Genomic DNA, 13,327 nt, shown 5'->3' on the forward strand with positions numbered 1-13,327 from the left:
TCAGGGGGTTAAGACAAAAAAAAAATCCTCTTTATCAATGTTTTGTTCTGGTGCTCATAAAGGTTTAGCAATGAATCCATTCTTGAATTTCCATCTGTCCTTGTGTCTGAGTCAGATGAAAAGAGATGACAAAGAGTCTCAGGTATAAAAGCCTGTCCTTGGTGCTTATTTTCACTTTTATAATATTATTTCTAGTGTCACGGTCGTCAGTAGGAATATAACAATCCATCTGACTCTGAGGCACTGTACTTTCAACATTCAACTTCAACAAACTGAAGAGTTTGTTCTGGTCCAGCACACACACATCGCCGGATTATTCTCTTGACAACTTGTTTAATAGCGGTTAGACAATGGGTCAGTGCTTTAAGAGCTGGAGCATTGTAACATTCAGGGACAAACATTTCTCTGTAAATGTTTCTGGGAGAAGATTTTCAAACTGCTACACAGATTTCGGATCTGATGTAATGATTCCTTGTTGCACATAGAGAGCATTAACAACATACTAAACCATTGGTCAGGGTGGGTGACAGGTTACAAAAACGTTACCAGAGGGAGACTTTTGAATCCATCGATTGGATGCCTTTAAGTATCCTGGTCTTAATGAGGATATAGACTTTACATGCTTTCTGTAAATAAGTAAAATGTATATATTTTTCTTCTCTCTGTATAGGCTCCTGTGTTTGTTTTATGTTAAAAACTAGTATTTCTCATTGATAATGTACATTAATAACTTGTTTCTGTTATTTATTCATGATATTTTGTAATATTTTATTACGGTGATCATTTGATTGCCTCCCATTGGTTGTCAATACCATATAGGTGAGGCCACATCCGCTTTGTCTGTTTGTTGAATGCCCTGAAGAAGATCTACATGTTGGCTTTTTTAATGATTTAGCCACTACAATAAAGGCTTTTTTAATACATTTCCTTCCTCGTTGCCACTTGTTTTAGTATTTTGGAGTTCCTTCCTGTGTAGCTACACAGATTTCTTCAGTTATCAGGAAATAAAATGAAAAGGAGAAAAGAAATCATGGAAACCGTGTACACAAACAAAATGAAACAGTGAAATGTTGTAGTTACCTGGGTGCTCTGGTAGTCCGACGGGCTGAAGCCTTTGAGATGGACCTCTCTGAAGATGTGGAGCTGCATCGGCTCCTTAGTCGGGTCATAGTGAAAAATCCAGTTCCTGAATGTCTGTTTATTTTAGAGCTCAAGCAAAGATATTCATGAGATAAATGTGGATCATACATGTCACTATTTTATCTTGTTATTATTATTAATGACAGAATAAATGGGCACGCTAAATCACTGTTTAAAAAGTTGTTTATTGTAGTTGTGGCATTGTGTTTTGTTCCCTTTAAAAGGCAAACAATCAGCACATGTCAAGAGGTAGAAATCATCAGTCTGAAAGAAATGTGGGGACTGACATTTAAACAAACTCACACACTCACACATACACACTCTTTCACATGCACACATGATGCAGTTTTTTTTTGTTTTTTTTGCATGTTTCTCATCCACGGCAACACTGTCGCTTTGCGGTGTCATCATTTGCACTATACTTGTACATGCTGGAGTCGTTCAACATCCCACAGCCGCTCCGTTCTGTGCACAAACGTAAAATAAATAATATGCATCGCGTTGAAGCACCCGGAGGACGCAGCAACGAATAAACTTTTGCCACTTCGACCTCATGACTGTTAACTGCTGATTGGCTGATTGCCGATTAACCGTGAAGGTACCTCCATCCCTTTACACACCCATCACTGATAGTGTAGTCATTCTTTGTTTCATTAGGACTACAAACATGGTCTACAGGAGACGGTACGTTAGCTTCGGGTGCTGCATGTTGGCTTATAGTTGTGTTTAAGTGCAGCCGGGGCAGATCCTGACACTGAGAGGGGGGAGGGAGGGACAAACACAGATAAACATAAAGAAAAGATGTAGTAATGGTGGCTGGGTAAACATGAGTTAAAAGGTCCAATACTGTGAATTTACAAACATAGTGTGAACAGCTGGTATGAACCGTATTCCAAAGATGATTTGAGTAAAGGAAGAAAAACAAAACACACACACTTTAACGGGGAGGCGCAGGCTATTTGACCCAGGAGATGTTGAGACAGCGAGCGATAAAGGCGTAGGTGTCAGCCACCTCCTGGATGACCTTGCTGGTCGGCTTGCCGGCGCCGTGGCCCGACTTTGTGTCCACAAGGATGAACAGAGGGTTCGTCTGCTTGGTGCTGCGGCCTACGATGTGCTGCAGGGTGGCGATGTATTTGAGGGAGTGGAGAGGCACCACCCGGTCGTCGTGGTCCCCCGTCAGGAGGAGGACTGCGGGGTACTGGACCCCGTTGCCTTCTGGGATGCGGATGTTGTGGAGCGGGGAGTATCTGGCAAAGAGGAGCAGTGGGAAGGTACGGAGGTCAGATATTAGTTTAGGGGAATATAAACAACCTGTATGTCGGTTAGGGCTGCAAATAAACATCTTAAAGTTACTCTGAGGAACTTTTAAATGGTTATGAAACAGTCTCAATGTAATACTGATGCCTCTATATGACTTGCATAAGACCATCAACTAGTTCTTTATAGTTGCTGCAGGCCCAGGCCGTATTGCTGGGCCCGCTTGAGGGAAGGGAGGCAGTGGAGAACCAGAACCAGGACTGAGCGGGGCAGACTGTCAGACCCTGCTGCAGGAAAATGAGGTTTTCTAAAGGGACTCTGGTGCTCGGAAACACTACCGCTTTTGTCCACATGGACCGCCATAATTGACACAAAAATAAAAGTTCCTCGTAGTAACTTTAATTATTGATCAATCTGCAGATTATATTCTCAATTCATCGATAATAATTGAAATGGTGAAAAATGTATTTCCCAGAGTCCAAGAAAGTGTCTTCAAATACCTCCAGCCAACAGTGCAAAACCCCAAAATACTCAATTTGCTATCATATAAGACAAAGAAAAACAGCCAATTCTGACATTTGAGAGGCAGAAACCAGAAAATATGTTTTTTTTTTGGTTGAAAATTGACTGAAATAATTTAGACAATCAAATTAGGTGCCTATTACTTTGTACTTTATGCTTCCTTGATGTGGCTTAATATTTCTTTTTTTAAATCTAAAGTAGCAGAAATCTCCCCCAACTACAGTATAACCAAGAGGTGTAGTTCAAAGAAAGAATATTAACTGTAGTTGTTCTGAAGTTCTTCCTGGTCCTTTTCCTGGCTCAAGTCACCGTTTAGTCATTCCTCTTAATTAGGTCATTAAATCAAGACTGTTGCAGTTAAATATGCAAGTCAGCGTCTCCCTCACTGTTTCATAGCATACCTCCACTTATATCATGACAAAATCAACATCTTTTATGAGAGAAAACATTAACCTTAAGGGGAAGAACACAGAGGTGCTATCTCACATACAGTAGCAAACACTGCATATATATTTAATGATCACAAGTCAAGATGAGTCAGGATCTGGGTGGTTTAATCAAGCCTGGTAAACACAGTCATTAATATTCTTGTATGTGGAGCATGTTGTGGTATCCAGTTCCCGGATGAGCGTAAATAAGGATCCTGATAATATATGCAAATCAGCATTCAACTCATAAGACTAATTTTAAATATACCCAAAATGAGTGTCAATACAGAGATACAGAGATTTACCGAGCACTTACTTCATGAGACAGTCATACTGCTCTTTGTCTTCAGAACAGCCAAAGTCTGTTGTCCAGGCGTGGCCGATGGTGAACTTGTGGAACTTCAGCATGTCCATGACGCCGACCTGAGCGACGGCACAGCCGAACAGCTCGGGCCGCTGGTTCACGCAAGCCGCTGAGAGAGGAAACACACAGTCAGACACACCAGGGACTCATGACTGTGCGGCTAAAACTGTTTGAAAAAATGATTCTTGCTCTGTATAGTCTATGTTGTTCCTCAGCTAGCAGCGTACATACCTACAAGCAGGCCACCGTTGGAGCCTCCATTTATAGTCAGCTTGGAAGGAGACGTGTATCCCTCCTTGACGAGATATTCTGCCGCACACTGGAAGTCTGTGAAGCAGTTCTGCTTGTTGGCCAACATGCCAGCTAAAAGGAAAAAAAAACACAAATGTAAATGAGGGGGGTCTGCGATGGTGTTATATCAAACAACAAACGAGACGGATGCCCCTCACCTTTGTGCCAGGTCTCCCCGTACTCTCCCCCTCCTCGAATGTTGGCAACAGCCAGGACTCCCCCCAGGTGTCCGACAAAGATGAGTCGGGAGACGCTGTAGCTCGGCGTGATGGAGATGTTAAAACCGCCGTAGCCGTACAGAAAACCTGGATGGGAGCCGTCCAATTTGATGCCCTTCTTGTGAACGATAAACATGGGGATTTCAGTGCCGTCCTTGGAGGGATAAAAGATCTGGCAGAGACAAAGAGAAAGACACACCATCAGGAACAGAAATAGGACTGGAGAGAGAGCCAGGAAATATATAATATATATATATATATATATATATATAGACACATATGGGAGCAGTGAATTAATACATAATTAATTTGATCAGTATTTGTTCTTGTGCTAATGAGGGTTTAGCAATGAAGCTATTCTTGAATCTTCATCTGTCCTTGTGTCTGAGTCAGATGAAAAGAGAGGACAAAGAGACTGTCGTATAAAAGTCTGTCCTTGGTGCTTTTTTTCACTGTTATAATGTTATTTCTGGGGTCACAGTCGTCAGTGGGAACATAACAATAGAGCTGACTCTGAGACACTGTACTTCAAAAAGTTAAACTGCCTTTATTTAAAAAAAATAAAATAATAAAATGTCATTTGAAAATCAGTTTGGAGACGAGTTGGAAAAACATGACTTTTTTTAAATCCTAAAGTCACACTTCAACTGACACCTCAGCTGAGTTTTCTCTTGACAACTTGATTAATAGCAGTTTATACAACAGGTCAGCTTTAAGAACTGGCAGATTCTGACATTCAGGCAAAAATAGATGTAAACATTTCTCCATAAATGTCTCTGGTAGATGACTAACACAGCTACACAGATGTCTTCAGTTATCAGGAAAGAAATTGAAAAGGAGAAAAGACATCATGGAAACAGTGGACACAAACAAAAGTTGTGGTTACCTGGGTGGTCTGGTAGTCCGACGGGCTGAAGCCTTTGACGGTGACCTCTCTGAAGATGTGGGGCTGCATCGGCTCCTTAGTCAGGTCGCAGTGATAAATGATGGCTGAATGCCGGAGAAGAAAAAAAAGTCATCTCATTGGTTCTATAATCTTTACATCACTTTGACAATTTGTGTTTTGTTTTTTTTCTCTAGCACATTTCTTTCATCCTTAGGTGGTACGGATTTTTCAGATCGATATATATATTGTGCATCCCAAATTGTTAGCTGTGTTTTCTTCAGCCCGTTTCCTCGTACATTACCCTGCACATTTTGCAGCATCTAATGTCTAAACTCTTTAAACTAAAATTATTTTCTACAGCAACAAAGTGACAACAGTGAAAAAAAGCATCCACAACTACTACATAACCCGAGCAGTTATATAGTTTATTCATATACAACACTATGTATTTAGCGACCTCTTACCTGGGGAGAGGAAGGAGGTGAAATAGTAGAAGATCTCTGAGTCCCTCTTCCGTCCCGTGAAACCAACCACAGATCCGACGTCAAGAGGGAAGGTCCTCAGCTCCTCCCCCGAGTCCAGACGGTACATTTTCAACACGTTCTTCACGTCGTGGAGGAAACACACAAACAGGTAGCTGGAGTATGTGCAGGTGGCGAACACTGCGGGGGGAGACATGGCCGAGGAAAGACAGCAGATAAGAAGCTGAAATGTGTATTTCTAGTGACATCAAAAAGGGATTTTAACACCCATTCCTAATATTTTAATAGAGCGGGTCACATGAAGTCGTTGCAGCAGCTCACCGATAACGTCCTTGTCATGTTGAGGGATGAGCTCTTTCCACTTGCTCTGAGCGGGAGAGGCAAAGTCGATGTTGATGAGGCGGTAACGCGGGGCGTCCAGGTTGGTCTTGAATGTGAACAGCGTGCCCTCGTTGGTCACGTACTCGTACTCGGCGTCAAAGTTGTCGATTAGCTTCACCCACGGCAAAAGTCCTGAACATGAAAGGAGGAGTATTTTAATCCTGTGATGAGAGCACTGAAGATGCATAGTCAAAAAAAATAACGAGAAGCACTTGTTGGATCAAATACCGAAAAATATAACCCACAAACAAAACATTACAATAGTTCCAAGGTAATGGTAAATACCGACATACCTGTAATACCCCGAGGAGTGGTCTTAAGGTCACAGTACCACAGTCTGTTGACCGGATCACAACCTTCCCTGATAGACAGCAGCAAGTAACGTCCATCGTCAGATACCTGCAATATGCATACAATCACTAACCTGAATATCAATTAACACATGCACTCATCATTTGCTTTTCATTTTCAGGAACAAGAAAAAATTAAAACTTCCTGGCATACCTCAGCTCCTCCCATCCATTTGGGGTGGTCGAGAAATTCGGCGCACAGCACGTCCTCGGACTGAGGATCCCCCAAAACGTGGAAGTACAGCTTCTGGTGCAGGTTAGTGGAGGTTTCGGTGCCTAGGAGAAAAAACATTTTACTTTCAGCATCGCCCCCTAGTGGTGGCAAAAAAAACAGAATTTGTCTGACGAGAAATGAGGAGATGTGAAGTGGGTGGGTCTGGATTGCAGAAACAACAACTGGTGATCCGATTTTTTTAATTCTGAGGGATAGTTGTGGCAGTTACAGCAAAGTTAAGGGTCTGAATATGCAGCCTTGACCTCACCATCACTCTTGCCCTCCTGCTGAGGGTACGAGTTGTAGAAAAGTCCCTTCCCATCATGAGTCCAGGACATGCAGCTGAACTTGACTCGCTCCAGGCGGTCCTCCAGAGGCTTGGCGCCTTCAACCTGCAGGAAGCAGATCTCCACCCAGTCCGAACCGCTGGCGCTGGTGCCGTACGCCAGGTACTCCCCGTCCTCAGAGAACGCGTAGCCTTGAAGTAATCAGAGGAACAGAAACAGAGCATTCACAAAAGACATCAGGAAAAGTTCCTCTATTTAGCTGTCAATGTGGATGCTATAAATAGCAGGCTATTTCTGGACTTGAAGACATGCACGTTATTACCATATCAAGAAATGATTCTCGCAATCTGTTCCACAGCATTCAGCAAAGACATTGCAATGTAATGCATACTGTAAATGTATAATGTAATATAAATGCTATTCGAAATCGCAAAGAGTGCAATATCTAGTAGAGCAGAAATGCAAAAGATGTCCAAAAAGCATAAAGTAATAATACTAGAATAATAAAACCAGTAATAAAATACAGAGATGTGTTGATACCTCGCAGGGCAACGGTCCCATCATCAGAAAATGTGTTTGGATCCAAGAAGACCGTGGGCTCATCATCCAGACTCTCCTGCACGTACATCACGCTTTGGTTTTGGAGGCCTGTGTTGTAGAAGTGAAAGTACCTGAAAACGAGGGGAGGGATTGTTAAGGTACGAAGGATCTTCACAGATACAGTATGCGCTCCACGGCTGTGTTATTGAAAACGTGATTCTGTTGTGGCTCACCGGTTCCCCCTCTTGAAGGGACAGCTATACTTGGGGTAGTCGTACAGCTCAGTCATGCGCTCCTTGAACAGGTCTCGCACCTCACAGCGCTCTAAATACGGCAATGTCAGCTGGTTCTGGGCGCTGACAAAGGCCTGGTGGAAGAAGACACGACACCCACAGGTTTTACACATCAAAGTATTATAATCTCTGCAGTCAGTTCCGAGAAGCAGATGCACTGATTTATCCGAATACCTTTTTCTAAGTCAAACCAGAACTGGTGTTTTTACATCATGTTCCAGACTAAAGCTGGATCCACGTTTTACTCAGCAAAGTTATCCAGATCACTCATATATATACTGGCTTCTCGGGACAGGCCCCTGGTGATACCAACGAAACTTGAGGCCGGTGGTTATGAGTGCCTTTATAAGTAATTCCATAACACAACAAGCACCAATATTATCTATCTATAGTATCTATAGTATCTATCTATCTATCTATCTATCTATCTATCTATAGTATCTATAGTGTCTATCTATCTATCTATCTATAGTATCTATAGTATCTATCTATATATCTATCTATCTATCTATACTATAGATAGATAGATACTATAGATTCTATAGTATCTATCTATCTATCTATAGTATCTATCTATAGTATCTATAGTATCTATCTATCTATCTATCTATCGTATCTATCTATCTATCTATAGTATCTATCTATAGTATCTATAGTATCTATCTATCTATCTATCTATCTATAGTATCTATCTATAGTATCTATAGTATCTATCTATCTATCTATAGTATCTATAGTATCTATCTATCTATAGTATCTATCTATCTATCTATCGTATCTATAGTATCTATCTATCTATACTATAGATAGATAGATACTATAGATTCTATAGTATCTATAGTATCTATCCATCTATCTATCTATCTATCTATCCATTCATCTATCTATAGTATCTATAGTATCTATCTATCTATCCATCTATCTATAGTATCTATCCATCTATCTATCTATCTATCTATCTATCTATCTATCTATCTATCTATCTATAGTATTTATCTATCTATCCATCTATCTATCTATAGTATATATATTATCTATCCATCTATATATCTATAGTATCTATCTATCTATCTATAATATCTATAGTATCTATCTATCTATCCATCTATCCATCTATCTATCTATAATATATATATTATCTATCCATCTATATATCTATAGTATCTATCTATCTATCTATAGTATCTATAGTATCTATCTATCTATCTATAGTATCTATCTATCCATCTATATATCTATAGTATCTATCTATCTATCTATAGTATCTATAGTATCTATCTATCCATCTATATATCTATAGTATCTATCTATCTATCTATCCATCTATCTATAGTATATATAGTATCTATCCATCTATCTATCTATAGTATCTATCTATAGTATCTATTCATCTATCTATCTATAGTATCTATAGTATCTATAGTATCTATTCATCCATCTATCTATCTATAGTATCTATCTATCTATCTATAGTATCTATAGTATCTATAGCATCTATTCATCTATCTATCTAAACAGTACTAATAAGGGTTACCTGTGTCTTCTCACTGTCGGGGTCCTCCAGCCAGCTGTATGGATCAGGTACTTTGCAGCCATGATATCCATCCACCTGAGAGACAGACAGGTAACACAGTAAGGTTAAAATGTCAACCAGCTAGCGAGCTAAGGTTTAGGTGTGGCAACAACAACAACAACAAGACACACTGAGCCAAGCTAGCACGTCCAGGCTGGTTAACAACGTTATCCAAATGAAATGTGCGCTCCTAACAAAGCTTATAAAGAGAAACAGCAGTGAGTTAACTGAGAACAGCTGATCATACATGTGTCAACAAAGTCAGCCTGGTGCTGGCTAAGCTAACTAGCATGCTAACAAAGCCGCCGCTCACTCTCAGTGCAAATGAATGGGAGAGCATGATGATTAAGCATCCCGGCTTGTTAGCATGCTACATGGACTCACCACTGCGTCGTCACGGTAAGCCTGCGGGTACGGGAAAGACATTTTGGAGCTCAGTTTTCGGGGTTTGCGTGACAAAAAGGGCTGCCTAAGAGACTGGAAGAGTGTTTTTGATATGGCACTCTGGATCCTGAGAAACATCAATTTTAAGGAGCTGAAGGTTTTGGGTAGAAAGATGCTCAGCTTACACACAGCCAACGAGCACGGAGAAGAGAGGATGCGGTTGCTGTGGGGACCGAGCCGGTTGTCATAGCGACCTCTACTGACAACTACATGACAACACAACTCAGAAGATGGGCTGTAAAACTCTCAGAGGTAATTTGACCTGGAGTTCACAGTTAACCCTCCTATTATTTTTAGGGTCAATTTGACCCCATTCAATGTTTAATGTCTCTAAATAAATGATTGACATAATTTTTTTTGCTTCATATTTAATGACTTTTCCTAATTTAATGGGGACAACTGGGTAAACATAAAATTAAAATGATGATATGTTTTCAATGTCCTGTACACATGCTGTACGCATCGGTGTTCTTTGGGGTCAATTTGACCCCAGGCTGTTTTAGCTGTATAAAACATATAAGAAATATCAACATTTTACACACATTGGTTTTGGATGATATTGAGGTCAGTATAACATGCAACTTTATAATCTTCAAAAAGCTTTAGGGCCCTAACCTAACATAACCATAACTGTAGTAGTGCGAGAACCACTGATAGTTCACAGGACATGGGGGAGGGGAAACATCATTCTCGCGAGAACTTTGATATTTCCCCACGCTTTGGGGGCGGCAAAATATGGTCCACGTGAAGATATTGATTTTATTTAAAGGGCTATTTAGGTAGTCAACAAACAAACATAAAGTACCTGACACATAAACTTGGGTAACAATTTTAATTATAATCATTTTCTGGAGGTTTAAATTGCTGGGGTCAAATTGACCCCAAGGATAAAAGATGTTAGTAAATTTGAAGGTAACAGGAGGGTTAAGATGACTTTAATGAACATAATTCCATTAATGTGGATAATTTACAGGCTTGTTGTAATAAGCCACTGATATAATGTGCCCATGAATAAAGTGATGAATGAATGAAAGTGACTAATTAATCCATGGTTTTACATGGTTTTGCTGCAGTTTACATACTGTTGCACATCATTTTAGTGATTTATTATACAAAGCTCCATCAGACTGGAATAATCTTCTTCTTTTTCTGAGATCTTATTACCTCTTTCTGTTGCTTCGGGACATCTTTATTTTCTCATCTTAAAACAACCTGTTCATGTTTTTTAATTTGTGTGTATTTATGATCCTCAGTTTATTTGTGCTACATATAAACTGAAGACAAGCTGTTGCAATTGTTCTTTATGCTGAGGTAATTGAATTGATTTAAATATGGTCATTGTATCAATCTTTCTTGTATAACAGCAGAGGACTGATGGGGGTCTGGGTGGGAGATGGTGAGCAAGCTGTCTGTATCTGTGTATTTGCTGTGTATGTTTGTTATGTAATGCTGTTTTGTCTTTATGTGTTTTTGTATTTGTGTCTATAGGACCCACTCGAAAATGAGATGCTACATCTCAAGGGGCTATCCTATCCTTTCAATAAAAAAAAATGATATGCATGATCCAACATCACCCCTCAAGCAGTTGATGGATTACCTGTATTGGTGTTGTTCTAGAAACATTTTAGTGATTTATTATTATCCAATATTTTAGTAAACTAAAATAACTATTCAATTATTTTTTTGATATGCTATAAAACAAAGGTGGTATAAGTAGATGATTAAATTAAATGCCAACTGTTTTGATAATCAATTTTAATATTTTTTTAAGGAAAAATTTGTCAAAATTTTCCAGCTTCTTAAAGGTCCCATATTGTAAAAAGTGATATATCCATGTCTATTATATCATAAAGTAGGTTTAAGCGCTGTATAAATACTGTGAAAGTATCAAAACGCTCAATCCACGGAGAAATACACACAGCCCGTATTCAGAAACTGTGCTTTTGAAACAAGCTGTCAGGATTTTTGTCCAATTGTGATGTCACAAATCTACAATATTTAGACCATTTCACAGTTTTAAACGGAAACATTCTAAATGTGTCCCAGTTTATTTCCTGTTGCAGTGTATGTGAATGACATTAGCTGACAGGAAGTAAACATGAACCCAAGCTGTTTGCCAAGCAACGCAATTCCGTTTAAATGCACTAAAATGGAGCGTTTCAGACCGATAGTAAATACCGGTATATTCAGGCAGACTATATGAGAAACATAAAGTTTTTTTTGAACATTACAGCATGTTAACATGTTATAGTAGAAACATAAAATACAAGTATTAACCTGAAAATTAGCACAATATGAGACCTTTAAATGTGAATATTTTCTGGTTTCTTTACTCCTCTATGACGGTAAACTGAATATCTTTGAGTTGTGGACAAAACAAGACATTTGAGGACGTTATCTTGGGCTTTGGGAATCACTGATCTGATCATTTTTCACCATTTTCTGACATATAATAGACCAAACAAATAATCCATTAATCGACAACATTAGTTTTACTGATAGAAATAAAAATCTAGAAAATAAAGAAAAAGTATTTATGGCACAACTATGGCTTCTTCTTTTTTTCAAAAATCTAGTCATGCAGAGAAAATAACGAAGTTGTAAATAGTGACGTTGCACCTTTAGTTAAAGGTTATCTGAGTCTGGCGGAAATCTCCATCACCACTCTTATCTACGTGACAGAGGAGGTTGGGGGTCAACCCTTCACTCTTCTTTCTTTCTGTGCTCATCATCATCCTCCCCTCCCTTCCTTCCTCTCCTTTCTTAATCAATCAATCCTGATTTAACCATCATTATCACTGCAGTGACTGATAGCATGAGATAAGGCACACTGAGGTAGCATGGAACTTGAGGAAATGAGTGGATATAAATGAATGATTAATTTTAAGTGATGAGTTTCTCCAAAAAAAAAAAAATCTGGGATCTTCAATTGTATTTAGTTTATTTTTTTAAATGCAAAAATATGTGATTCCAGCCACCCAATTCAATTGTTATCAGGCCATTAAATAGATGTGCTATAAGCACCATAGATGACAGTCAATAGGGGCCTACTACACCTACTTTGTTGTAAAAGTGAAACATAAAAGCAACACGTTCTTACACGTTGTGAAAATGAATGAAACGGCACGTTTTGAAGACAAACAATACAACTTCTTTAGGTTTAGGCGGGGAAAAAACAGTTAAGTTCAGGGAAAAACATTGTGTTTTGGGTTAAAATAACTACGAACACAAAGACAACTACACATTGTCGGTTGCGAACTCCGGTCTTCTGGGTAAAACCCTGTGTTTTGTTTCCCATCCATCGCCCCCGACCTCCACCACATATGGAGTTTCACACTGTCTACAGCCTGACTTCCACTTTTGCTCCTGTCATAATTACTACGGTCGCTAGAGGTCGCTGTCATGTTCTTTTATGCCTTCTTTCAGTGATCTACCATGTGAATAGATGATAAAACATACTAGTGGGTGTAGTAGGCTCCTTTTGACCCACATCTATGAGGCCTATAGCGACTGATAACGCCTATTTAATAGCCTGACAACAGTCTAATCGGCTGTTCCAGCTGCAGTCTATATCACTGAATGGTAAACATACAGAGGCCGTCTTGTTGAACGTGTTGCGTTAATCCCCTGTGACGCCACATCGTGACTGCATGT

The 13,327-nt window shown here is 39.5% G+C and overlaps 1 protein-coding gene across 1 annotated transcript; it reads right to left on the reverse strand.

The window, feature by feature from the left end:
- Positions 1 to 1,305: 1,305 nt before the first annotated feature.
- Positions 1,306 to 9,852, reverse strand: LOC119476613 (prolyl endopeptidase). Its single transcript, XM_037750021.1, has 14 exons — positions 9,614 to 9,852; positions 9,191 to 9,265; positions 7,597 to 7,730; positions 7,364 to 7,494; positions 6,805 to 7,014; positions 6,477 to 6,598; positions 6,266 to 6,371; positions 5,913 to 6,104; positions 5,574 to 5,771; positions 5,110 to 5,213; positions 4,164 to 4,395; positions 3,946 to 4,077; positions 3,667 to 3,823; positions 1,306 to 2,390 (listed from the first exon to the last, which is right to left on the reverse strand). The coding sequence occupies exons 1-14, from the start codon at positions 9,749 to 9,751 to the stop codon at positions 2,096 to 2,098; spliced, it is 2,226 nt and encodes a 741-aa protein (XP_037605949.1). The 5' UTR covers positions 9,752 to 9,852; the 3' UTR covers positions 1,306 to 2,095.
- Positions 9,853 to 13,327: the final 3,475 nt, after the last annotated feature.

The sequence above is a fragment of the Sebastes umbrosus genome, chromosome 18 (assembly GCF_015220745.1).
Source record: "Sebastes umbrosus isolate fSebUmb1 chromosome 18, fSebUmb1.pri, whole genome shotgun sequence".
Classification (NCBI taxonomy): domain Eukaryota; kingdom Metazoa; phylum Chordata; class Actinopteri; order Perciformes; family Sebastidae; genus Sebastes; species Sebastes umbrosus.